The sequence below is a fragment of the Schistocerca nitens genome, chromosome 6, assembly GCF_023898315.1.
Source record: "Schistocerca nitens isolate TAMUIC-IGC-003100 chromosome 6, iqSchNite1.1, whole genome shotgun sequence".
NCBI lineage: Eukaryota > Metazoa > Arthropoda > Insecta > Orthoptera > Acrididae > Schistocerca > Schistocerca nitens.
In genome coordinates, this window is record NC_064619.1 from 176,174,427 (window position 1) to 176,198,934 (window position 24,508).

Here is a 24,508-nt window from a genome sequence, read left to right on the forward strand (position 1 = left end):
TTTAAATGAAAAAATAAACAAAATCACATAAATGAGAAAAAAATATTTATCAAATCTGATTTTGAACTTAATCTTTCCGACAGCATACATTCAACTAATGTAAAACTGGATATTTTGTGTCTCATTAAAAAAAAACAGTTTCATCAATTGTTTAAAAAACACTTGACTGAAATATGACATTCATTAATAATTAATAATCCTTGAGAAACAACTCTCAGCTACTTGTTATCTCTAACTAACTTTCATAGGAATGCACAGCGATTTCCGTAGGAAAGCACAGCAAAATTATCTATGATTTTCACATCACCCATAACTACTTAAAATTTTCTACTACTGTTCACACACACACACACACACACACACACACACACACACACACACACACAAATCACTCACTCACTCTCCCTTATTAATGAAAAACAAAACAAGACAAAAGAAAATCAGGCAATGCAATTCCAGATTTGCACATTCACTCCGAAAACAACAATAATTACAAACTGGAGATTGCTCTTAAGTTCAGTAAAGCCACTATAGCTCTTGTATTGGTATTTGCAAGATATATACTGTGTTATTTGGAAGAGTTAGTTCTTGTTAAGATGCTAACACTGGCATCATAATCAATGTACACAACTGGCTCCTTTCACCTTTCACATGAGATTATGCCAGTATCACATTGGTCTGGACAGTCATGGGCCATTTTGACCCAATGAGATACTAGGGAAATAATTGTACACCCAAACAGAGCCCTGCAAACTTAGGTTAGCCTTACACAACTTGTAGCAGTTCTGCCTGCTTTTATTTCTTCTTCATTTGTTGTCCTCAGTGTCAACATACTGTGTTGCTACAATGGCTGAAAAGTGGGTTGTGGATTCCGACACTAACTACTGTAAATTATGTAGCCAATAGGTGCACATTTGCATTTCACAGTACTTCCATTTCACTGTTCACAACCCCCTAATAATACAGTTATTTGGCTAGTGTACTATTGTTTAACCCATGATAAGCCTCATTAATAAGTTGCAGGCAAACATCCACAAACTGCTACAATATTTTCCTGTTGAACATCTACAAGCAGTGAAACCCTAACCACAAAGTTCACAGTTCTTGAAGAATAGAAAGGTATGTATTGAGCAGACTCTGTCATTGTTTTTACACATCGCCTAATTGTTTAACACTTATTCCACAGTTAAGCTGAAGCTTTGTTGTTGTTCTAACTAACACAGGTTTCTCGTCTGAAACTCGGCCGTGGACTGACTGTCTTGGGACCAAAAATCGGGCCCTTATATATCATCACAATAATAGGTGCTGAAACTGTACACATTGTTCAAAGTTAAATTCACAGAAATTGCAATTAAAACTTAACTCATTAAATTAACTGAATAAATCAAAAAATTGTGTCTTTTAAACAGTTTCTTCTACTGCAAGAGTTAGGCCAAATTATTTGTTTAAATCATGAAATTAACATACATAGTTACGCAAACAATACTTCTGACAAAAATGTTAATTACTTTGGAATTAATTAAGGGCTGGCTTTGCTAACATGTTTTCGAATATAGCCAAATAGATACTTTAAGATTAATAGTATTTCGTCTCCCAAATGTTTATAATTAGCACAGTATTTATATTTGTTTATACATCAACAATATAATTTAAGTTACAAAACAATTATTGATTTCACCCTATAACTAAAGATACTAACGACGAATAGTTGAAAAAAATTAGAAAATCAATTAATTTTATGTATTAGATCTGGTTTTATATTCTTTAAAACTGAGTGCCAACCTATCTCTTTTATGAAAGTGCAGATTATATTCACTTATGCTAATGGTAAATAGTTAAAAGTAACAAAATGAATTTAAGGAGGCAGTTAGCAAAACAAGACGGGAATTAAAATTATCCCAGCTTCCTTCGTCACAAACTGGGGAGTGGGAGCCACCCAAGACATGGATCGCTAACTTCTGTTTCATTTCAGCAGCCAACCAACCCACATGCATGTAACACACCATGAGATTAAAGTGTTCATTACTTTTTCATTTGTTTTTTAAATAGAGGTTTGTGCCATTCTTATGATAAATGTGGTTAAGCCAAGATCTCCACTGCCAGACACACTAAACATTTCACAGTCATGCTAAATGGCATTTCTGAAGTGAGCACAGAGATTACAGTTACAAAAGAATGGCAGCACTCACTATTTACCAGCTAATGGAATCTTGTTTTGCCAGATCCTTACCCAGCCATGTCAGACAGTGTTCCTTGACGTGCAAGCCATCTGGCAGAACCCATGTGTCACGTAATATTTCAATCAATGAAGGACAATTAGGGGAAAATATTCGTGTAGTCAGAATTTTTGTAGTTGTACGAGAGAGTGTCATAAATAAAGTATTAAAAATCGCCACTGGTTGGGTATGAGTGTGGAGATGGGAGCCATTTAAAAGCCGTTTTCTTATATTTTTCTTGAATAACTTGAAACAAAAGGAAACAAAAGAAAAATTCGGAGTAGGTATTAAAATCCATGGAGAAGAAATAAAAACTTTGAGGTTCGCCGATGACATTGTAATTCTGTCAGAGACAGCAAAGGACTTGGAAGTGCAGTTGAATGGAATGGACAGTGTCTTGAAAGGAGGGTATAAGATGAACATCAACAAAAGCAAAACGAGGATAATGGAATGTAGTCGAATTAAGTCGGGTGATGTTGAGGGTATAAGATTAGGAAATGAGACACTTATAGTAGTAAAGGAGTTTTGCTATTTGGGGAGCAAAATAACTGATGATGGTCGAAGTAGAGAGGATATAAAATGTAGACTGGCAATGGCAAGGAAAGCGTTTCTGAAGAAGAGAAATTTGTTAACATCGAGTATAGATTTAAGTGTCAGGAAGTCATTTCTGAAAGTATTTGTATGGAGTGTAGCCATGTATGGAAGTGAAACATGGACGGTAAATAGTTTGGACAAGAAGAGAATAGAAGCTTTCGAAATGTGGTGCTACAGAAGAATGCTGAAGATTAGATGGGTAGATCACATAACTAATGAGGAGGTACTGAATAGGATTGGGGAGAAGAGGAGTTTGTGGCACAACTTGACCAGAAGAAGGGATCGGTTGGTAGGACATGTTCTGAGGCATCAAGGGATCACCAATTTAGTATTGGAGGGCAGCGTGGAGGGTAAAAATTGTAGGGGGAGACCATGAGATGAATACACTAAGCAGATTCAGAAGGATGTAGGTTGCAGTAGGTACTGGGAGATGAAGAAGCTTGCACAGGATAGAGTAGCATGGAGAGCTGCATCAAACCAGTCTCAGGACTGAAGACCACAACAACAACAACAACAACAACAACAACTTGAAAATCACAGCTTCTAGTCAAAATGTTTCCCAGAATAAAATAAAACTCCATTAAATTTCCTAAAAAAAGTCCAATTCAGGACTAATAGTCTCTGTGTTAAAAAGGATGGAAAAATCGCCTGTTATTAAAAATAGTGTTTTAATGTTATGAAATTAATTTTTATTGTTAAGTTAAGAACAAATGTTAAATGTGTGTAGCACATCTAAGACCAGTAGAGCAGTATTAAGAGATAAATTGCATTTTGGGGGTGTAACTGTATACAGGATGTGTGGTGGTGGTTAGAAGTGAGGGGACGTAGGTCGCTGGATTGTGGTCATGCCCTTCCCTCCTTGAAGGGTCTGCAAACTGAAAAGTGAGCACACAATTACCCACACTGTGCACTCCACTACATCGTAAGAAGCAACTACAGAATGTTTTACAAAATTATACTGAATTCCCACACCACATCTTATGAATCACTGGTGACAAAGTCAACAGACTTGCCTGAAGGATGTTAATTTACCACAAAGGTCATTACCACTAAATACAGATATAAGTAACTAATAAATCTAATGAAAGAAAGGCATATGGACAGACTCCTAAAACTCTGCAGACTGTTCTGCACTTCCACAGGGGAAACTGATTCCTAGTCTACTTGTACGGCAGCTGTAACGTTCTTCCAGGAAAGGCAACTTCCCCCAACACAAGTGCTGCTAGCATCACAGTTTACAGGCAGATTATACTTGCCAAGCATTTCCTGTCCAGTTCCCTTATCTCAGTAGTCAAAATAACTTCATTGTGCTCATGTTTATACACTCCTGGAAATGGAAAAAAGAACACATTGACACCGGTGTGTCAGACCCACCATACTTGCTCCGGACACTGCGAGAGGGCTGTACAAGCAATGATCACACGCACGGCACAGCAGACACACCAGGAACCGCAGTGTTGGCCGTTGAATGGCGCTAGCTGCGCAGCATTTGTGCACCGCCGCCGTCAGTGTCAGCCAGTTTGCCGTGGCATACGGAGCTCCATCGCAGTCTTTAACACTGGTAGCATGCCGCGACAGCGTGGACGTGAACCGTATGTGCAGTTGACGGACTTTGAGCGAGGGCGTATAGTGGGCATGCGGGAGGCCGGGTGGACGTACCGCCGAATTGCTCAACACGTGGGGCGTGAGGTCTCCACAGTACATCGATGTTGTCGCCAGTGGTCGGCGGAAGGTGCACGTGCCCGTCGACCTGGGACCGGACCGCAGCAACGCACGGATGCATGCCAAGACCGTAGGATCCTACGCAGTGCCGTAGGGGACCGCACCGCCACTTCCCAGCAAATTAGGGACACTGTTGCCCCTGGGGTATCGGCGAGGACCATTCGCAACCGTCTCCATGAAGCTGGGCTACGGTCCCGCACACCGTTAGGCCGTCTTCCGCTCAAGCCCCAACATCGTGCAGCCCGCCTCCAGTGGTGTCGCGACAGGCGTGAATGGAGGGACGAATGGAGACGTGTCGTCTTCAGCGATGAGAGTCGCTTCTGCCTTGGTATGCGTGTTTGGCGCTGTGCAGGTGAGCGCCACAATCAGGACTGCATACGACCGAGGCACACAGGGCCAACACCCAGCATCATGGTGTGGGGAGCGATCTCCTACACTGGCCGTACACCACTGGTGATCGTCGAGGGGACACTGAATAGTGCACGGTACATCCAAACCGTCATCGAACCCATCGTTCTACCATTCCTAGACCGGCAAGGGAACTTGCTGTTCCAACAGGACAATGCACATCCGCATGTATCCCGTGCCACCCAACGTGCTCTAGAAGGTGTAAGTCAACTACCCTGGCCAGCAAGATCTCCAGATCTGTCCCCCATTGAGCATGTTTGGGACTGGATGAAGTGTCGTCTCACGCGGTCTGCACGTCCAGCACGAACGCTGGTCCAACTGAGGCGCCAGGTGGAAATGGCATGGCAAGCCGTTCCACAGGACTACATCCAGCATCTCTACGATCGTCTCCATGGGAGAATAGCAGCCTGCATTGCTGCGAAAGGTGGATATACACTGTACTAGTGCCGACATTGTGCATGCTCTGTTGCCTGTGTCTATGTGCCTGTGGTTCTGTCAGTGTGATCATGTGATGTATCTGACCCCAGGTATGTGTCAATAAAGTTTCCCCTTCCTGGGACAATGAATTCACGGTGTTCTTATTTCAATTTCCAGGAGTGTATAATGGAATTTACAGTTTATTAAATGAGTACTGATTTGCAAGTGTTATGTAAGTTTCTATGTAAAATATGTTCCTATAAACAATGGCTGAGAAGTAACCTAGAGGAGGTCGTCCAAGCCACTGGGAGAGGCTCAATAACCCAGAGCTAGTTCCCATGAAGGGAGGACCAGGGGTGATGTAAACGTGACACCACCTGTTGACAGACAGTGACACAGATATCATCGGAGGAAATGTAAGAACTAGTGAGCTGAGGTACAAGGGCTGCAGCCTTGGCAACAGCCTCACTTCTTGTCAGGCCAATGTGACCAGGAATCCACATAATCATCACAGTGGCTCCATCAAGGGTGGCCAAATGACAGCTTTCCTGGACTCAATGCACTTAGGGATGGACGGTGTACAGTACACAGAGGCTTTGAAGGGAACTATAAGAGTCAGAGCAGCTGACGGAATTGACAAGCTTGTGTCGCCAGATGTACTGTGAGGCATGATACAGGGCAAGCAGCTTTGCTGTAAATACTGAGCAGTGTTCAGGAAGCCAATACCAAGAAACATTGGTGCCAAAGACAAAGTCACACCCGACATTATGGCCAGTCTGAGAACCATCAGTGTACACAAAGGTACTACGTGAAGTTCTGTGTGGAGGTCGTGAAACTGAAGGTGATAGAGCATGGCTGGATTAATGTCCTCAGGCAGTGAATGAATGCCAAGGTGAATATGGACCGCAACATGAAGCCAAGGTGGTGAAGGGTTCACACCCATCAGAAAGTGGCAGGTAGCATGAAGTTAAGCTGCCAGAGCAAGAGCTGAAAGCAAACTCCAGAAGCTAACAGAGAAGAGGGACATGCCCCATACTGGCAATCAAAGGAGTCATAGAAGGAGGCATAGGATAGGTGGCGACGCATGGCAGACAAACGGCATGCTTATCTGCTGAGGATAAAGTCACGGCGGTAGGACAGTGGTAGTTTGCCATTTTCTGTATACAGACTAAGAACCAGGCTAGTGTAAAAAGGCATCAGTGGCCAAACAGATGCCATGATGGTGGATAGTATTGAGGGACAGATATGAAAAAAAAAAAAAGAAAAAAATAACCACCCATCGTCAAGTTTCTTAACGGACACGGGACCAAGACAAATGTAGGAGGGTGATTCGATATGCTCCCCAGGAAGTACTACTGAGGACACGTAAGACTTTGAGAGACCGCATACAGTGGACTGCCAGGTAAGACATGTGGCAGGACCACGAAAGTTTCCTATCAAGCACAAGCCCCAGGAATTTTGTAGTGTCAACGAACAGAAGCGTAACAGGCCCGAGATGTAATGACAGTGGAAGAAACCAATTGCACTGCCAGAAATTTGTATAAACAGTTTTGACAGTGGAAAAATGAATGCCATTGTCAATGCTCCAAGAGTAAAGATGATCTAGAATTTGCTGAAGACGCCGCTCAATGAAACAAGATTCCTGAGAACTGTAACAGATGGCAAAATCATCATCAAAATGGGAGCCCAAGATGCCTGGTGGGAAACAGCTCATTATAGAGTTCATGGTAATATCAAAGAGGATGATGCTGAGGACGGAACCCTGAGGTGCTCTGTTTTCCTGGATAAAGGCATCTGACAAGGCAGAAACCACATGTACTTTAAAAACTCAGTCTTTTGAAAATTCCTGCAGGAAACGGGGCATGTGGCCACGGAAGCCCCATGTGTACAGAGTATGGATGACATCAATCCTCCAGCAGGTGTTGCAGGCTTTCTCCAAATCAAAAAACACGGCCACAGTCTGGGATTTCCGCAGAAAACCATTCATATCATGGGTGGACAAAGGGATGAGATGCTCAACTGCAGAATGGCACTCTCGAAATCTACATTGTGCAGTAGTTAGTAAATTGCAAGACTCGACCCATGATACCAGACGGGCATGAAGCATGCATCCCGTCACTTTGCAAACACAGCTGGTGAGAGAAATGTGGGCAGTAGGTAGAAGGAAGGTGTTTGTCCTTACCGGGCTTAAGTATGGGTATGACAGTGGCTTCATGCCAGCATCTGGGAAACATGCCCTCTGGCCAGATGGAGTTGTACGTATGAAGGAGAAAGTACTTGCCCACAAGAGAAAGACACTGCAATAACTGAATGTGAACACTGTCTGGCCCTGGGGTGGAGGATCAGGAAGAAGTGAGAGCATGAACTATCTCCTTCACAGTAAAGGTGGCGTTGTTGTATTCAATATTTTGGGAAGAGAAGGGCATCACCCGGGCCTCCTCAATTCATTTCTGATGGAGGAAGGCATGGTGATAGTGGGAGGAGCTCAAAATTCATGCAAACAGGTGGTGCAAGATGTTGGAGAAGTAATAGGATCCACTATGGTATAATTTGCTACTGTCATGCTGGAAACTGGAGAATGAACCTTGGTCCCAAAGACCTGTTGGAGGTTGGCCCACAAGATAGAAAATGGAGGGGAAATGTTAAAAGATCTAGTAAATGATGATGGTTTGAGGTGAGGGGTGCTTGACATCATGGTCATCAGCAGCCTGACAAAAAGACAGCATGCTAATCTCGTGTGTGGGGACGAAGCCTGTCCCCACACGTGGAGCAGTTTATAATGACTAGTAAATGATATCCAGCTAGCTTTTCCTGGATATCCCGAAGAATGCGACCACACTGTGCATGCAACTGTTTATAATGAATGCAGTTTGCCATTGTAGGAAGTCTCCGTACACGAATGGCATTGCAGCACATCTCAGTACACGAAGGAACTGGGACACAGCATGGTAAAGAAAAAGTGCAAGGAGTGGAACGTTCTGCGGTGGTGAGATATTTCACCTGATCACCACAAATAGTGAAACGTTGTTCACTGAAGGTCACCCAGGAGGAGTAAAGCCTGCACTAGGCCTTAGAAAGCTGCCATTTGGGCATGCACATAGGTGCAGTAGGGCTCAACAATTTGATGGTACAAGGGAAATTATTGTTCAAGTTTGTGTCACTTGAGATGATTGGCAGTGCAGAAGGAGAGTCCAAATGGGAATAGGTGTGAGTGGAGTCTGAAAGGAATGAGAGTGCTCCCGTGTTAACACAGATGAGGTTAAGGCGATTGAGAAGATCAGCCAAGAGGTCACCTCTCTGCAGATTCTGACCAAGCCCCAAAGGGGATGGTGAGCACTGAAGTCAGCAAGCAGCACAAAGGAGTAAGAGAGTTGCCCAATAAGCTGGAGGAAGTCTGCCCTGATGACATTGAATGACAGAGGGATGTGCATGGTATGAAGGGAATAGGTCAAGTGAGGAAGAAAAATGCGGACTGCAACAGCTTGGAGCTGGGTAGTCAGAGGGATGGGTTGACTGTGAACATCATCCCTGATGAGCAACATGACTCCCCCATGAGATGGAAAGCCATCTTTGAGGGGAAGGTCAAAGCAGAACGGAAAGAAATGCGAGAGCTCTAAGCAGTCGTGAGGATGCAATTTTGTTTCCTGGAGGCAGAGTATAAGCGGACGCTGCGATTCTAAGAGCAGCCATAAGTCGTCTTTGTTGGAGCAAAGGCTGTTCCCATCTGCGCAATTCAGAAAAGCTGGTGTTGGTGGGAAGGATCCTTATGGCACAGGATGTGAAGCAATCATTGAAATGAAGTATGTCACGTTTGGCAGAATGCTCAGCAACAGGGTGTTCCACTTGTTTCTTGGCCACAGTTTGTAGGCAGACTTTCATGTGGACAGACAGCTTGCTTGTTGTCATGCCCACATAGAATGCAACACAGGGGTTGCAGATGAGCTTGTAGATCACGTGAATGGTTTCACAGGTAGCCCTGCCTTTGATGGGATAGATGATGTTCATGACCAGACTGGAGTAGGTGTGGTGGGACGATGTATGGGACAGGTCTTGCATCTAGGTCTATTACAGGGTTATGAGCCCTGAGATAAGAGGTTGGAAGCAGCGGTTGTGTAGGGACAGCCGAGTATATTGTGTAGGTTCAGTGGATGGGGGAATACTACTATGGGAGGGGTGCGAAGGATAGTGGGCAGGACATTTCTCATTTCAGAGCACGATGAGAGGTAGTCGAAATCTGGGTGGAATAATGTGCATCTTACCATCCCCTGCAACACAGAAAATATGCTGAGGTGGCAAAAGTCATGGGATAGCAATATGCACATATATCTATATATGTCTAAAAACAAAGATGATGTGACTTACCAAACGAGAGCGCTGGCAGGTCGATAGACACACAAACAAACACAAACATACACACAAAATTCAAGCTTTCGCAACAAACTGTTGCCTCATAAGGAAAGAGGGAAGGAGAGGGAAAGACGAAAGGATGTGGGTTTTAAGGGAGAGGGTAAGGAGTCATTCCAATCCCGGGAGCGGAAAGACTTACCTTAGGGGGAAAAAAGGACGGGTATACACTCACACACACACACACACACACATATCCATCCACACATATATACATACAATATACACATTGTGTGTATGTTTGTGTTTGTTTGTGTGTCTATCGACCTGCCAGCGCTCTCGTTTGGTAAGTCACATCATCTTTGTTTTTAGATATATTTTTCCCACGTGGAATGTTTCCCTCTATTATATTTATATCTATATATGTACATATATATGTGTGGCAGTATCAGGCATACAAGATATAAAAGGGCAGTCCACTGATGGAGCTGTTATTTATACTCAGGTGATTCATATAAAAAGGAGTCCGATGTGATTATGTCCGCAAGAGGGGAATTAACAGACTTTTATTGCAAAATAGCAGTTGGAGCTAGATGCAGGGGACATGCCATTTTGGTAATTGTTAGGGAGTTCAATATTCCAAAACTCACAGTGTCAAGAGTATGCTGAAAATACCAAATTTCAGGCATTATCTCTCACCACAGACAATGTAGTGGCTGATGGCTTTCATGTAACGATGGAGAACAGTGGCATGTGTGTAGAGTTGCCAGTGTTAACAGACAAGCCACACTGCATGAAATAACCACAGAAACCAATGTGGGATGTACGAGGAATGTATCCAGTAGGGCAGTGAGGTGAAAGTTGGCTTTAATGAGCCATGAAGCCAATGACCAATGCGAGTGGCTTTGCTACAGCACGACATTGTCTGCCATGCCTCTCATAGACTCACGACCATATCGGTTGGACCCTCAATAACTGGAAAACTGTGGCCTGGTCAGATGACTTCTGATTTCAGTTGGTAAGAGCTGATGTACGGTTCAAGTGTGGTGCAGACCCCAAGAAGCCATGGATCTAAGTTGCCAACAAGGCACTGTGCAAGCTGGTGGTGGATCCATAATGGTGTGGGCTGTATTTACACTCCTGGAAATTGAAATAAGAACACCGTGCATTCATTGTCCCAGGAAGGGGAAACTTTATTGACACATTCCTGGGGTCAGATACATCACATGATCACACTGACAGAACCACAGGCACATAGACACAGGCAACAGAGCATGCACAATGTCGGCACTAGTACAGTGTATATCCACCTTTCGCAGCAATGCAGGCTGCTATTCTCCCATGGAGACGATCGTAGAGATGCTGGATGTAGTCCTGTGGAACGGCTTGCCATGCCATTTCCACCTGGCGCCTCAGTTGGACCAGCGTTCGTGCTGGACGTGCAGACCGCGTGAGACGACGCTTCATCCAGTCCCAAACATGCTCAATGGGGGACAGATCCGGAGATCTTGCTGGCCAGGGTAGTTGACTTACACCTTCTAGAGCACGTTGGGTGGCACGGGATACATGCGGACGTGCATTGTCCTGTTGGAACAGCAAGTTCCCTTGCCGGTCTAGGAATGGTAGAACGATGGGTTCGATGACGGTTTGGATGTACCGTGCACTATTCAGTGACCCCTCGACGATCACCAGTGGTGTACGGCCAGTGTAGGAGATCGCTCCCCACACCATGATGCCGGGTGTTGGCCCTGTGTGCCTCGGTCGTATGCAGTCCTGATTGTGGCGCTCACCTGCACGGCGCCAAACACGCATACGACCATCATTGGCACCAAGGCAGAAGTGACTCTCATCGCTGAAGACGACACGTCTCCTTTCGTCCCTCCATTCACGCCTGTCGCGACACCACTGGAGGCGGGCTGCACGATGTTGGGGCGTGAGCGGAAGACGGCCTAACGGTGTGCGGGACCGTAGCCCAGCTTCATGGAGACGGTTGCGAATGGTCCTCGCCGATACCCCAGGAGCAACAGTGTCCCTAATTTGCTGGGAAGTGGCGGTGCGGTCCCCTACGGCACTGCGTAGGATCCTACGGTCTTGGCGTGCATCCGTGCGTCGCTGCGGTTCGGTCCCAGGTCGACGGGCACGTGCACCTTCCGCCGACCACTGGCGACAACATCGATGTACTGTGGAGACCTCACGCCCCACGTGTTGAGCAATTCGGCGGTACGTCCACCCGGCCTCCCGCATGCCCACTATACGCCCTCGCTCAAAGTCCGTCAACTGCACATACGGTTCACGTCCACGCTGTCGCGGCATGCTACCAGTGTTAAAGACTGCGATGGAGCTCCGTATGCCACGGCAAACTGGCTGACACTGACGGCGGCGGTGCACAAATGCTGCGCAGCTAGCGCCATTCGACGGCCAACACCGCGGTTCCTGGTGTGTCCGCTGTGCCGTGCGTGTGATCATTGCTTGTACAGCCCTCTCGCAGTGTCCGGAGCAAGTATGGTGGGTCTGACACACCGGTGTCAATGTGTTCTTTTTTCCATTTCCAGGAGTGTATATGGAGAGTCAGTTTGTGCACAAAACCCTGCACCAGTAACACTTCTGCAATTACGGGTGGCTATAGAGGCAGCGTAGTTCAATATTTCTGCAAGGGACTTCCAACGACATCTTGAGTCCATGCCACATCGAACTGCTGCACTATGCTCATCAAAAGGAAGTCTGACACAACATCAGGAGGTATCCTATGAGTTTTGTCACCTCAGTGTATTAGTCCTAGAGAAAAAGTTCACAGGAGCTTTTTGTAGGAAATTTAATATAGTTAAATTTTGTACTGGGAAACATTTTTGATATAAGTAATCATTTCTGAGTTATTCAAGAAACTCTTTATAAATTGAACTTTATACGATACACCACCACCACCACCACCACCACCACCACCACCCCTACCCCCTCACTCACTCACTCACCATCGGTAGAGAATTTTAGCACGTTGTTCATGATACTCCCTCCTACCACTGTACATAAATTTGTGACATGATTTTTGCCACTATTCAACCTTATTTGGTCTCCAGTGACTGGGCTATAAAGCTTATTGAATGCCATGGGTGAAGCAAACCTTACACCTTTGTGGTTCTGAAGTGAACCAGTTGTTCAAGAACTGAAAATTTATTTTGGCATTTCTAACAGTACTATTACACTTTGTTTTAGTTAAACCCAAAATCATTTTTAATGTAGTAAGTTTTCCTTCTCCTGTTGAAGCAGTGGAACTTAATTAGAAAATTACTTTGATGAATACAATCAGAAGCTTTGGAAATGTATAAAAATACATCATAGAATGTTTCTAGTCTTCTAGAGTTTCGGTTACTGACATTATGAAACTAGCTGGTGTTGTCCTAGTGTACCTATCCTTTCTAAAAAGGAAGGAAGGAAGATTGGGCTTAACATCCTGTCAACACTGAGGTCATTAGAGATGGAGCACAAGCTCAGTTTGTCTCAAGAATGGGGAAGGAAATTGGCCATGCTCTTCAAGCTGGGACTGGATGCTTATGGTGAATGTACTTGTTTTTTACACAGTGCCCGGGTTCCTCCCAGAGAATATGGCGCACGGTGACACCCACTGGTCATATCCCTTTCTGCACTAGATGACTGGAACGCCTTCACTGCAGGATTTTGCTGGAAACTAGTCAACACTTTCTTCGGGTTTCTTCGTTGAGGAAAGAGCCCAGTTCCACTTCCTTATGTTTAAGGTGATTTGTCTGATCTCTAGAAACTTGTCTCCACTGCCTGCTGTTGGCTGCGTTTGCAGCGGCCTGATGCTAGCATTCCACATGGTTTTTCTATTTTTTTTAGTCGTGCTGCACTCCCCCATCTTAGATTTAATGTGTCTTTGAATAGGTTTGTGGCACATGTTCAACTCTCCCCCAGGGGAAATTGGTTTACGTCTAGAGTAAACTTTTTTTTTTTTTTAAATTTTGCACATGCTGAGTTCCAATTTCTTTAGTGGCACTGACTTGTTTCTTGCAGACAGTCAACTTTTTTTTCCTCCTTAGATACCACAACCACTTTTAGGAGAAATAAGTGGAATATTTTATATGATGCTTAAATGGTGCTTGCCTTTGTTAAATTATATGTAAAACTGTGCTAAAAAGAATTCCATGAGGACAACTGAAGTGCTTGAGACCCTCTGATTTGAACATTAATCTAATAAAAGCGCCCATTTGTATACGGTGGGTTGTGGACACTAATTTGATGGCCTGTTTCAGTGTTTATTAAGATTGTGGTGATATTTGTTCTACACTTAAGATAAATAATTCTTGATCCTTGGCTGATCGTAATTTCAACTTTAGGTGTACCTCATTTGGATCAGTTAACTTTACCTGCCAAGGCTTAAGCGAGTTAACATTCAGTGGCACTTTAATCTTAAATTAATATTAATTATTGGATTTCTTTTAGAGATAGAGCAAAGGTTTTGGTTTTATTTAACCTGTTTACTGCTTAAGAGCCTTTGCTGTGTTGTTGTTGTTGTTGTTGTTGTTGTTGTTGTTGTGCATTAACTATGTTCTCTTGGACTGAAGGCGCATGGGGACTGGGTTCCGAGGTCTACGTCTGGGATCTGCTGCGTCATCTGCAGGTTTGTACCCTGACCTGACACCTGACAGGGGGATGCTCTATTACTGTACTGCAATTTTCAGGTGATGGTGTGTCTAAACTGTTTAACTTCTGATATTTCACATTTAAAGCCTTTTCTTTTTACAGAGTACTTAGTAACAAATGATGTCCATTAGTTTTCCCCAACATTTCCTCTAGGACCTGTTGGTTGGTGTCTTCCTAAGATACAAGTGCCTGTAAAGTGTACAATCCTAAAAGCTTTATTTATTATTACTTCAAATGCATACAAGCTTTTTTTTTTTTTCAAATATGCTGGCAACTGAGTATGCTCACCTGGAAAAATTCAGTAGCTGCCCATGCTCCATATATTGCTCCAGGTTGTACGGTGCAGTTCATCGACACTGGTAGGCTCTTTAAAAGTTTCACTAGTAATCCAACATTCTCTTTCCGCATTGCTGGCCTTACAGCATCCAAAAACTTATTTGGTGTTTCCACCAGCAGTTTGTAGTCAATTGCTGAAGCAAAATTTGCGATTGTTACTATAAAAATCTGCAAATAGTTCAGATAAGATTTGATTTAATGTCGAAGTAACTACCTGGTGAAGTTGCCTTTATTTTTTTCAAAAGCTTGATGTGATCTTTTGGCAAGAGGCAATGGAAAAATTTATTTTCAGCCACTGATGAGAGGACAGTGTAATACAAAACAAGCATATTGTGCTGTGTTCCTCCAATGCTTGGATACACATAGTTTTGAAACCTGGAATAAATTAGATTGGAGTCTTATTTCATAATCAGGAATGGAAGGACGATAACTACAAATCAGAGAAGTTACAGATAAATCATTATCCTCATTTAAAGCAAAGACACTGACCCTATTGGCTACAGAACAAAAAATAAATAGCCAATCCTCTACTGAAAAAAGTACTTACATTAACAAGCAGATGGCTTTGCTGAAATTTCACGTTTTGCCAAAATATGATTAGCATTACAATTGTTGAATATAAATGAATTTCAATATTGTCGCAGAAGAAGCTGAGTAAACCGTGGTGTAGCAGTTACGATACCTGTTGCATGGAACGTCGTGAGTTCAAAACTCACCTGGACTGAACAATTTTAATTTCTATATTCGGTTCGAGTACATTCTAGAAGTATCCACAAATGTCAAGAATCATTGTAATGTAATGTTCTGTAGCTGTATATATAATGTATGTGTTCTGGCTGGAGGCAGTTCACTCCGTGCTCTTATATGTGCAAGCGCTGAATAAACCTTTGTTAAGTGAAGTTAGTGTTCGTCATTCATCTAGTTACACCTTCTTCTACGTGACATTATTCTGGTGGAGACGCTGGGTATTGGAACTTGTGATAGCGCACATTATCGACGACACAGTGGCTCCAATCAGACCGCAACAGAGCCGACAATCAAATCATATTCAACAGATCACAATCTATCGGAGACAGAAGAGGAAGAAGACATTACGATGACAGCAACAGTGTGCCACCACATGAGACATCCTTCTGGGTTCTCTGCTGACGATGGCCAAGATCCAAACAAGTGGCTGACGGTATATGAGCGTATAGCCAAATTTAACAAATGGGATGACACTGTGTGTTTGGCTAACAAATTTTTCTACTTGGAGGACACTGCCAAGCAATGGTATGAGAATAACAAGGAGAAGTTCACAAGCTGGGAAGTATTCCAGGCAGAACTGTGCAAGTATTTTGGTGACACACAACGAAAGAAGCGCATTGCTGAAGATAAATTAAAGTGTAGGGCACAGCATCCAGGAGAAACTACATCATCCCACATTCAAGATGTCTTGGAGCTGTGTAAAATAGTGGATCCTAGAATGGAGGAGGAAGATACAGTTGCACATCTCATGCAGGGTGTTGCTCAGGATATGTATCAAGCCCTACTCCTGAAGGAGGTTTCAACAGCAGACGACTTCATAAAATGGTGCCAGTATATCAAGACAATGCAGCAAAAAATAATTATACGTAAGAAGTCTGAACGGCTCCCAAACACTGTATCAATGTCTGTTATGGAGGAAGAAACTGATTTCACAAGTGTTCTTTGTCAGATAGTGAGAAAGGAAGTTCAGAAGGCACTTTGATTGCACGGTGAGCAAAAAACTGAGATGCTCCAAGAGATCACAAGGGAGAAAGTGGAACAGTCATTGAACCCAATCTCTTTGCCTTCATTTCCCTTTAGAATGGTGAAAAAGTCGAGACCCAGGTGGAGTTATGTTCCTACAATGCCACATGAGGAATCTTTTTGGGCACCAAAGACCAGGATAACCAACCAATATGTTTCAACTGCGGACTACCGGGACACGTGCTGCTCTATTGTCGAGAAAGGCAGCGGATATTTGATGACTCCCACACCAGAAGACAGCAGACCGATCTTAGCCAATGCCAAGTCCGGGATAACGAAGATGAACAAGAAGATGTGGGTGCAGGACGACATAGGTCACCACTGCCGCAAGCTAGCCACTTGAGAGAATGTTCCCCAACATGCCGATCAAGGTCTCCATCACCGTTTAGAAGCTACAGCCAATCACCTAGCTGCTGCAACCTGGAAAACTAAAGGGTGCGACCTTCCTTGGAGGTGAGGCCACCAAAGAGAAAAATCTTTCGCCATCGATCACTACAAAAATGATAGGAAACTATGTCGATATCCCCATGGATGGTCGACCAGCCCAAGCTCTTGTGGACTCTGGAGCATCATATTCAGTCATTTCGGAGAAGTACCATTGCCAGTTGCAGAAAACTGTATTCGTCAACAACAAAACATCTCTGCTGAAAGGAGATAATACGAAATATGTAAAACCTACAGGAATATGTATCATTCATGTGGGTATAAGTGGCCATACACAGCCTTTAGAATTCGTCATCTTACAAGAGTATAGTCATGACGTCATTCTCGAATGAGACTTTTTGAAAGCTTCTCAGGCAATTAAAGATTGTGGTCACTCAAAGATTATGCTAGACGAGATGAGATAATGTGGACAAGATGAGAATCCAAGTGTGTGGAGACTGTGTGTGCTGGATGAAGTGATCATTCCTGCAGTCAGCACTAGAAAAGTAACTGTCATGCGTCATGCCATGCATCAACCCATGGATCTTGTAGTGGAATGTAAGAGAAGCACACCACTGAAGAATAACTTTGTCATCCCAGCCTCTGTCGTCTCGTTTAAGAACGGAGTCGGTGAATTGTGTATAGTGAACTGTCACTGAAAACCACAGATCCTTCCAAGATGCATGTGCATAGCAAACGCTGAGCCGTTAATTTCAGGAGAGCTGAGCATCATAGAAACCTCCCATGCTGAGTCTGTGGGCGAAATTAGCGCTACCACTACGAGACAAGATCTTCTAGCTCGACTATCATCAGATCTCACTAAGGAACAACAGAAGAAGCTACTTGCCATTCTTCAAGAGTTCTCTGAATGCTTCAATCCACAGGTGAAGAGCAAATTAGACAAATTGATGGTGAAGCACCGGATTAGCACTGGCGACCATCAACCGATACACCAGAGAGCGTACCGTGTGCCAGCAATGGAACATCAAATAATTCGCGATGAGGTAGAGAACATGATGAAGAATGACATCATTCAGTTTTTTCGCAGAGCCCATGGTCATCACCAGTGGTCCTCGTCAGGAAAAAGTATGGCAGTTGGCACTTTTGTGTTTATTACAGGAGCTTAATAAGATAACTAAAAAGGATGTTTACTCCCTAACACGAACTGACGATACACTAGATTGTCTGAAGGGGGCAGAGTTTTTCTCAACCATGGACATGTACTCGGGATATTGGCAAATCAAAGTGGATGAAGCTGATCGTGAAGAAACTGCATTCACCGCCCCTGAGAGCCTGTATGAGTTTAAGGTAATGCCGTTTGGTTTGTGTAATGCACCAGCAACTTTTGAACGGATGATGGATAATCTTCTACATCACCTGAAGTGGACGATGTGTCTTTGTTATTAAGATGACATTATAGTGTTCTCGGAGACATCTGATGAACATATAAAAAGACTGAGGGCCATTCTTAAGTGTCTCCGACAAAGTGGACTGAAATTTAATGGCTCAAATGGAAACAGGGAAGGGGCTGGATGGTGAGGACACTGACTAACGAAGGTTGAGGTGAGGAGGGTTATGGGAACATACGATATATTGCAGGGAAAGTTCCCATCTGCGCAATTCAGAAAAGCTGGTGTTGGTGGGAAGGATCCTTATGGCACAGGATGTGAAGCCATCATTGAAATGAAGTATGTCATGTTTGGTGGTCCACTTGTTTCTTGGCTACAGTTTGTAGGCAGACTTTCATGTGGACAGACAGCTTACTCGTTGTCATGCCCACATAGAATGCAACACAGTGGTTGCAGATGAGCTTGTAGATCACGTGAATGGTTTCAAAGGTAGCCCTGCCTTTGATGGGATAGATGATGTTTGTGACCAGACTGGAGTAGGTGTGGTGGGACGATGTATGGGACAGGTCTTGCATCTAGGTCTATTACAGGGTTATGAGCCATGAGATCAGGGGTTGGGAGCAGTGGTTGTGTAGGGAGAGCTGAGTATATTGTGTAGGTTCAGTGGATGGGGGAATACCACTGTGGGAGGGGTGGGAAGGATAGTGGGCAGGACATTTCTCCTTTCTGGCCACAATGAGAGGTAGTCGAAATCTGGGTGGAATAATGTGCATCTTACCATCCCCTACAACACAAAATATATGCTGAGGTGGCAAAAGCCATGGGATAGCGATATGCACATCTATCTATATATGTACATATATATGTACTTTGCTAGAAAAACTTTGATCCATATGGAAAGAGGTGGCTACCAGTGATTTCTAAACACATGCGCTTAGATGTTCTACAGAAATTCCATAATAAACCTGAGGCTGGACATTTAGGATTTATTAAGACATACGATAGGATCCGCAAGAGATTTTACTGGATAGGTATATTCAGGAGTGTCTGTCACTTTGTGTCGCACTGTTGAGAGTGCCAGAGAAGAAATGCAGATCCTCAGAAACCACCTGGCCAACTCGTACCAATTCCACCAGCCGAAATGCCTTTCCAACATCTGCTAGCGGCAATAGATGGATTATTATTTGCACTGATTATCTGACATGCTATGCCATTACAAGAGCTGTGAAAACAGTCGAGGCATTCAAGGTAGCCAAATTCATTGTAGAAGACATTGTATTAAAACACGGTGCCCCAATGTCGTTAAATATGGATCGAGGAAAGTTTTCCAATCGAATCTTGTGACAGAGATAAACCGTAAGTGCAACATTACTCATCACATGACGACTGCATACCATCTGCAAACTAACGGGCTTACTGAACGCCTTAATAAGACCTTGCCCAACATGCTATCAATGTTCGTCAATGTTGAGCAGAGCAACTGGGATGAGTGCTACCTTTCGTGATGTTTGCCTACAAAACCATCAAACAAGACACCACAGGATTTACGCCATTTTTCCTGGTGCATGGACATGAGGTGATGATGACAATGGACACTGTGTATCCGTTACATCCTGATGACATGGACGACGACTACATCAGCCAGGTGTTAACCAGAGCAGAGTAAGCTCAGCAGTTAGCTCAATTCCACACGCTGTAGGCTCAAGAAAATGATCGCCGAAGGTATGACGCGAGCCACCACCCTGTTGTCTACCAGCCTGGTGACCTCGTCTGGATCTTCACTGCTGTTCAGAAGGTTGGTCTCTCTGAGAAGCTCCTCATGCACTACTTTGGATCTTATAAGGTTGTAAGACAGTTGTCTGATGTTACTTATGAATTTGAAGAATTTGACCCCGACACAAAACGACAAAAGATCAGATATACGGTCCATGTCCTTCGAATGAAGCCCTATAAGGATTTGTCAACCCAGTGCAAATTTGAAGCTCCAGCAAAAGGCAACAAGCGGAAAGGTGATGAAGAACGTAGTGGCAAGGGAAGTTCTAAGAAGATCACCACCAGAGCAAACATCAGTCATCAGGAGTTGGAGTATGCAGGACTGATGACTCTTTCCCGGACTAGGAGGATCTAACACCGAGACGCTGTTCTTTTAAGGAGGGAGCAATGTCACAGAAGAAGCTGAGTAACACCATGGTGTAGTGGTTATGATACTAAACTGCTGCATGGAGGGTCGTGAGTTCAAAACTCATCTGGACTGTACAATTTTAATTTCTATATTCGGTTCGAGTACATTCTAGAAGTATCCACAAATGTCAAGAATCATTGTACTGGATGTTCTGTAGCTGTATATATACTGTATGTGATCTGGCCGGAGGCAGTTCACTCTGTGCTCTTGTATGTGCAAGTGCTGAATAAACCTTCGTTAAGTGAAGTTAGTGTTCGTCATTCATTTAGTTACACCTTCTTCTACTTGACAATATTATAAAAAGTTAACAACCTGAAAGCTTCCCAACTCTATTTGTCAGGAAGATCTAACTCCACAAAGCTGAGTTTTAAATTTTAAGAAGCAAGAATTTATTTAGAATCTTCATGCCAATCAATAACATCAGCATTATATACATACCTTTGGGATGTCAACAACAGGATATTAACTGGAAGTAAAACAGTTTAACAAGCATGTTTACTTAAATATTTATCTGCAACTGTCTTCACTTTCTGTAGAATAGAAAAAAACAAAAATGGAGTCTTCAGGTATTTCTGCATTTTGTTTATTTATGTATAGAATGTATATAATAGAATTGGCTCTTAAAAATGGGAATCTCTAATGGAAACAAAAATAAAAACATTTTGCAATGAATTTATTTACATAATGATAGCACTAACACAGGCATCTTACCAAGATAAATACACAATGAGCCACCATTATAAATAAAAAGTTAATGTTGCAAACTACTGCAGAGAAAATTGCTTAATCATTATGGATATGTAGCAGTCATACACTGAGTTGTGGTAATTGTTGATAATTTATCTCCTGTGCTTCGAACAGTAAAAGTATGTTGTCCAGTGCTACTGAACAGTTATCAGTTATTAGAGGACAAAAATCTGAGGAGAAGGATGGGGGGAGAGAGTGTTAATGATGGGATAGGAGCTCAGTGAGGTGCAAAGTAACTGAAGAGGACAGGATGAGTGCACAGATGGGGTGCAGTGCTAGCAAAGAGATGGTCATGAATAGAAACTAGCGGAGATTTAGGGCAAGAAGATTGCAGAAATGCAGGATTTGTTGGAGAGAAAATTCCTATTTGTGTAGTACAGAGACAATGCTCACAGGGTGGGTGCTGGGAGTACAAAAACACCACGAGAACTGAATCAGCTGTTGAAGTTATAGGTGTGTGGGGTGCAGCATGTTCAGCAAATAGTTGGTCAAGTTTGATGTTAGAGGCTGTTGTGGCTATGTATGCTGGTTGACAAGTGATTATTACCTATATCCACGAAGGCAACTGCACAGTAATTGCAAAAAGATTTGGTGTATGGAATGGCTACTTTTATGTGCAACATGAACTTTGATCAATAAGAAAATGCCTGTGAATGGACTGCAGCAGCAGGCGGTGGGTGGATTTAAAAGACAGTTTTGTACCTGTGTTACCCAACAGGACACTGATCAATGGGTTCAGGATTTGTAGTAGGAGTGCCACAGGGATCTAGCAGTGTACCATGTATGTTGGGTATGTAATGGAATAAAATTTTAGTGGATGCTCAGATTTTTTGTTAAAATATCCTACATCTCAAAGCATGGCCAGAAGTGCTCAAAAACCTATGAAAGGCTGTTTGGTTGGTTGGTTGGTTAAAAGGGGGGGGGGGGGGGGGGGGACCAAACTGCGAGGTCATAGGTCCCTTGTTCCCGGTAAAATAACTACACAACGGAAAGATGAGAAGAAAGGAGATGTACAGCACAACAACAGGAGAAAGGAAGAATCAGAAGAATGACAGAGGTACAACCAACACTACCACAGACAAAACAGGAAAAGAAAACCACAGAGAGAAGCAAGAAACAGGTAGAAGGGGTAAAAACAAGAGAGCAGATGACCGTGGCTGGCCAACCATGAGAATAAAAAGGAAAAGCCAGCCACTCTGCGACACAATAAAACATCCACCCTAAAAGTATTGGAGTGCAGAACACAAACAGACAAAGGACATGCGCTAAAACTTATATAGAATGATAAAACTCACCATCATGTATAAAATGTAAAACTAAGCCAATGACGCGTTGTCAGCTAAACTCAATGGCAACGAGTCCAGTAACTGAAGAGTCCATCGCAGGGCAGCCAAACAAGGACAGCTCACCAAGATATGGGCACTGTCACCCAAGTGCCGCACCGACGCTGAGGTGGGTCATCACAGTGGAGAAGGTAGCCATGTGTCACCCAAGCGTGGCCAATGTGGAGCCAGCAGAGAACCACTGAGCCACTGCTACAGGTCACATGGAGGACTGCCACACATTTGTAGTCTCCTTAATAGCATGCAGTTTGTTGTGCATGCTGAGGTTCTGCCATTTCGTCTTCCAAAGCCACAAAACCTTGCGGCATAGTACTGAACGCAAGTCAGTTGCAGAAAAGCTGATCTCCATAAGCGGATTCCACATAGTTTGTTTGGCCAGCCTGTCGGCAAGTTCGTTGCCTGGGATTTCGACGTGACCTGGGGTCCAAACACCACAACACCACTGAATGACTGGACCATTCCAGGACATAGATGGACTCCTGGATGGTCACTACCAAAGGATGAGGGTAGCACTGGTAGATGGCTTGTAGGCTGCTCACTGAGTCTGTACACAGAAGAAACGACTCGCCAGGGCATGAACAGATGTGATCAAGAGCACGAGATATAGCCACCAGCTAGGCTGTGAAAACACTGCAGCCATCGGGCAAGGAATGCTGTTCAATATGTCCTCCACAGAAATACGGGAGTCGGCATGAAGCATCAGCCATTGAGCCACTGGTGTAAACTTCTTCATGGCCTCAGCACATGTCAAGAATCTAGTGGAAGCAGCAGCAGAGAGCTGCGGGGTTAACTGAGTCCTTAGGGCCATGTGAAAGGCCCAGGCGAAGCTCCAGCCTAGGTGTACACCGTGGAGTTCTACGTGAATGGACCTCAAGTATAGGTGGTAAAGGTAAGGACTCCAGCTCAGAAAGAAGGGGTCAGACCCGAACTGCAATTGGAAGCCCTTACCTGGGTTGCCGATGTGGGAGATGAACCGCCATGCGTGGGAAAAGGAGACGGTGATTCAGATGTGCAGGAGAACTAAAAACGTGTGCAACGTAACTGGCCAGCAGTTGTGCAAGCCTAACCTGCAATGGAGGGACTCCAGCCTCCACAAGGATGCCTGTCACCGGACTTGTCCTAAAAGCTCCTGTCGCTAGGCAAATGCCACAGTGGTGCACTGGGTTGAGTAAGCGCAATGCTGAGGGTACCGCAAACCCGTAAACCAGGCTCCCACAGTCAAGGCAGGATTGAACAAGGGATATGTAGAGCTGCAGCAGTGTAGAGCGATCTGCACCCCAGTTGGTGTTGCTGTGGCAGTGGAGGGCATTGAGATGTTGCCAGGATTTCTGCTTAAGCTGACGAAGGTGAGGAAGCCAAGTGAATCAGGCAATGAAAACCAATCCTAAGAATTGATATGTCTCCACTACAGTGAGTGGATCATTATTAAGGAAAGTTCTGGATCTGGATGAACGGTATGACGCTGACAGAAGTGCGTAACACACGACTTTGCGATCGAAAACTGGAAACCTTGGGCTAGAGCCCATAACAGCGCCTTGTGAACGGTCCCCTGTAGGTGCCGCTCAGCAGCACCAGTACTGGTGGAGCAGTACGAAATGCAGAAGTTGTCTGCATACACAGAAGGTGACACGGACAGCCCTACAGCTGCTGCTACACCATTAATGGCCACTAAAAATAGAGACACACTCAATACAGAGCCCTGTGGGACCCCATTCTCCTGGATATGGGGGGAACTATGGGAAGCACCAACTTGGACACAGAAAGTATGAAGTGACAGGAAAATTTGGATTAAAATTGGGAGCGGGCCTCGGAGACCCCACTTGTATAATGTGGCAAGGATATGATGTTGCCAGGTGGTGTCATAAGCTTTTCGTAATCAAAAAAGACTGCAACCAGGTGTTGGCATCTGGAAAAGGTTGTTCGGATGACAGATTCAAGGGACACAAGACTATCAGTGGTAGAGCGACCTTGGCAGAAGCTGCCCTGACATGGAGCCAGTAG

General features: G+C 44.0%; 1 protein-coding gene across 2 annotated transcripts in view; it reads right to left on the reverse strand.

Annotated features, from left to right (window-relative positions):
- The window catches only part of LOC126262433 (NBAS subunit of NRZ tethering complex-like), a 412,445-nt gene that overhangs the window by 87,298 nt on the left and 300,639 nt on the right, over window positions 1–24,508 (reverse strand). For both annotated transcript variants that reach the window (XM_049959075.1, XM_049959074.1), the window contains exons 32-33: window positions 14,908–15,068; window positions 14,646–14,827 (exon numbers count right to left, since the gene is read on the reverse strand). In XM_049959075.1, the coding sequence (XP_049815032.1) occupies window positions 14,646–14,827; window positions 14,908–15,068 (343 nt within the window). The remainder of the gene's footprint in view (window positions 1–14,645; window positions 14,828–14,907; window positions 15,069–24,508) is intronic.